The sequence below is a fragment of the Apaloderma vittatum genome, unplaced genomic scaffold (assembly GCF_000703405.1).
Source record: "Apaloderma vittatum isolate BGI_N311 unplaced genomic scaffold, ASM70340v1 scaffold26023, whole genome shotgun sequence".
Taxonomy (NCBI): Eukaryota; Metazoa; Chordata; class Aves; order Trogoniformes; family Trogonidae; genus Apaloderma; species Apaloderma vittatum.
The window spans coordinates 463-4,020 of NW_009709031.1; the positions used below are offsets into that span (position 1 = coordinate 463).

Genomic DNA, 3,558 nt, shown 5'->3' on the forward strand with positions numbered 1-3,558 from the left:
AGGAGGGCTTGGCTCACATCTGCCTGGTCACTCCAAGCATGACGCTTACCCGTGCCAAGGTGGAAGTGAACATCCCCCGCAAGCGGAAAGGGAACTGCAGTCAGCACGACCGAGCCCTGGAGAGGTTTTACGAGCAGGTGGTGCAAGCCATCCAACGGCATATCAATTTTGAGGTGGTGAAGTGCGTGCTGGTGGCCAGCCCAGGCTTCGTACGGGAACAGTTTTGTGACTACATGTTCCAGCAGGCGATCAAGACTGACAACAAGCTTCTGCTGGAGAACAGGTCCAAGTTCCTACAGGTAAGGAGCTAAACAGTCTCCAGAGTGGGTAAAAAGAGGCTTAAGGGCTGTCTGCGGTGGCACAGTTAGAGGGGTGATGTGAAATAACTTAGTTATTAAATAAAACATATTTCTATTTGAGCATCATAAGCAAATTATTCTTATGTCTCCCAAACTATAAGGAAGTAGTGGAAGATACAGGGATGATTCCTTCCTAGGATGTCTTAATGTGGAGTAGAGAGGGCATTAAATATTTCAGATTCCCTGTACAGGCATATTTAATCTTCAATTAAGAATGAAGTACAAGCTGGAAAATAGTTTAACTATAGTGTGAATCTGTCATACAGTGTAGCTTGCATGTTTAATGACAGCTTTCTAAAGCTTTTTTTTTAAAAAAAAACATACCTGAATGTGGTATAGGTTAGTTAATTTTATTGTTGGTTTAGTACTAAATAATTAAAGGTTATGTAGACCTTACCATTTTTTCCTGTTCCTCAGTCATCTCATTAATGGAATGGATTTTAGTCAGAGCCTAAAATAACTCTTCCTTTTCATAAGGATACTTACATCATTTCTTAATTAGAGTAGCCCTGTGATCTCTGCTTGCAAAAGACAAGGTGGGGGGAGAGGTACATGTGTCCCAATACTTAGTGGTCACACTGTTTAGGAGACAGAGTGCACCAAGAAGCCTTTTTTGCATTTGTAGCAAAGTACTGATAGTAAGTGTGCAAAGTTTTAATGTACTTCACAGCTTTGCAAGCATGGTAGCTGTTTAGTTGTATGAGACTACATTTTTGCACTATATGTCTGCAATCCTAAGAGCCCTTCCTCTTCTTGAACACTTTAAAAGGGAGAGGCTTAAGTCTCAGTTTCTTAGTAGTTTCAAGTGACCCTGCCTTGCAGACTATCTGCAACAGCTTGCATATTTAACCCAGTCTTTGAATAAGAGAAACAGTTTTCCTGCACTTCTTAAAATACAGTTTAAGTGGTTTGGTATAGTCTTTGGATTGCAGGAGAGATCCTTTAAGAAAACAATCATTTAAGTTTCAGGAAAAAAGATAACTTTCTTTGATAATTATCAAGAAAAATATTATCTATAGTGGAAGCTATTTGTGGTTGGCTAGTCAAGAAAATGGTCCTTTTTATTTAAAAAAAAACTTTGACTTTTTTCACTCTAGGTCCACTCTTCCTCAGGACATAAATACGCATTGAAGGAAGCCCTCTGCGACCCAGCTGTAACTAGCCGTCTCTCTGACACTAAGGCAGCTGGTGAGGTCAAAGCCTTAGATGACTTCTATAAAATGCTGCAGCATGAGCCTGATCGGGCCTTTTATGGTTTAAAACATGTGGAGAAGGCCAATGAAGCCATGGCCATCGATACCTTGCTGATCAGTGATGAGCTTTTCCGGCACCAGGATGTGGCTACCCGTGCCCGATATGTTAAATTGGTAGATAGTGTACGGGAGAATATGGGCACAGTACGCATTTTCTCCAGCCTTCATGTGTCTGGAGAGCAGCTTGGCCAGCTGACAGGGGTGGCAGCCATCCTCCGCTTTCCTGTTGCTGAGCTCTCTGACCAGGAAGATGAATCTAGCTCTGAAGAAGACTGATAACAGCGACTTCATTCTGCAGTTTCTTTTCAAAGTCATGTTGAAATGACATTAAAGGCTCTCCCTTCCTAAATACTGTTTGCGGATGTGCCATGACATGTAATTTAAGTTTTTTATAGTATTTCTTATGGTATATAGTTCTGCTCAGCATCTCTTCTATGGTAATGATTATTAGTATACTGTGTATTGGAGCTGACTGTTTTTACGAGTTACACCCTGGACCTCCAGCAGTACAAGAAACTAATTTCACTCACCAAAACCGTTCATTCTGCTACTTAAGGCAGACTGCCATCTTAGTTTTTCAGAACGTGTATGAAAAGATAATAAACTAAGAGGGAGAAAATTATGTCAGACTGTTTATTTCCATTCAGTGCTTGGAAAGAGCATTGCAAAAGAAAGGTAAACTTTGTCGTGCCAGATATATTAAAACTGTGCTTGATCTTAAGAATTCACCATTTTTACTTAGACGTGGCAAAGGAGGGGGATTAACATTATCTGCTAGGCTTTTTTGTGGTGTTTCAAGTCTAACCACTTAAATAGATATGTGAAACCCTTGAAGCAGTTTTTCAGAAACCAGACCCTTTAAATGAGTCATCTCCTCCCTAATGTGATAGTAGATGCCGGACAAATGGTGAAGCTCCGTGCACCCATTTCAGTTGTATTTCTGAATGTTGTTACCTTGGGAAAGTGTCCTGAAGGCTGACAAGGTGTGATGTATCTTGTCATTGCTGTGTTCTGATAAATTGGCATTGGGATTATTTAGTGCAGTTCTGAAAAGGTGTATTAAAAGGCTTACAGAATCAGGACGCTAGTTTTCATGAGGAATCATCTGACAACAGATAGTTTAAGTTCACAATCTCATGTTTTTCTGGTTATGTACCAGAAAACACATAAACACATAAGCTGTGATACAAATGTAAGGATTACAAATTTATAAATTGAACTTCACTTAAGGTAGTGACAACTGTAAAAATCAAAATTACTTTCGTAATTGCTTGATCTGTTCAAAATATTGAGAGCCACTCTTAGGTTTTGTTTCTTCACTGGACAATAAATCTTAAGCTTAGGAAGCACAAACTGCTTTCACATTCTGACATACCTGCAAGGGGCTTGTTCGATTTAAACCAGTGTTTGATGGTGTAGGTTGTGTGTGTGTATTCATTTTCTAAATCTGATGAGAGGGTGAAACAGGACAGACTTGCCAAAAAGAAGTTTCATTTAAGAAAGCCTCAGAAGACTTCTGATCTCACAGAATCACAGAATTATTGAGGCTGGAAAAGACCTTTGAGATCATCAAGTCCAGCCTATGACTCAACACCATCACACTGGCTAGACCAGAGCACTAAGTGCCACCACTTCCCTGGGCAGTGCATTCCAATGCCTGATTACCCTCTCCATGAGCAAGAGCCTCCCGAGAAGTGCCTCCTTAAACCTCCCCTGATGCAGTTTCAGGCCGTGCCCTCTGGTCCTGTCACTGGTTGTCTGGGAGAAGAGCCTGACTCCCACCTGACTACAACGTCCCTTCAGGCAGCTGTAGAGAGTGAGAAGGTCCCCCCTGAGTCTCCTCCAGGCTAAACACCCCCAGCTCCCTCAGCCTCTCCTCACAGCACTTTCCCTCCAGTCCCTTCCCCAGCCTCGTTGCTCTCCTCTGGACCCGCTCCAGCCCCTCA

At 41.7% G+C, this 3,558-nt stretch overlaps 1 protein-coding gene across 1 annotated transcript in view; it reads left to right on the forward strand.

Moving 5' to 3' along the window:
* The window catches only part of PELO (pelota homolog (Drosophila)), a gene marked incomplete at its 5' end in the record, with an annotated part of 2,598 nt that extends 459 nt beyond the window's left edge, over positions 1 to 2,139 (forward strand). Inside the window, 2 exons of the mRNA XM_009866780.1 lie at positions 1 to 299; positions 1,457 to 2,139. The exon at positions 1 to 299 is cut by the window's left edge and continues 11 nt beyond it. Of these exons, the coding sequence (XP_009865082.1) occupies positions 1 to 299; positions 1,457 to 1,888 (731 nt within the window). The remainder of the gene's footprint in view (positions 300 to 1,456) is intronic.
* Positions 2,140 to 3,558: the final 1,419 nt, after the last annotated feature.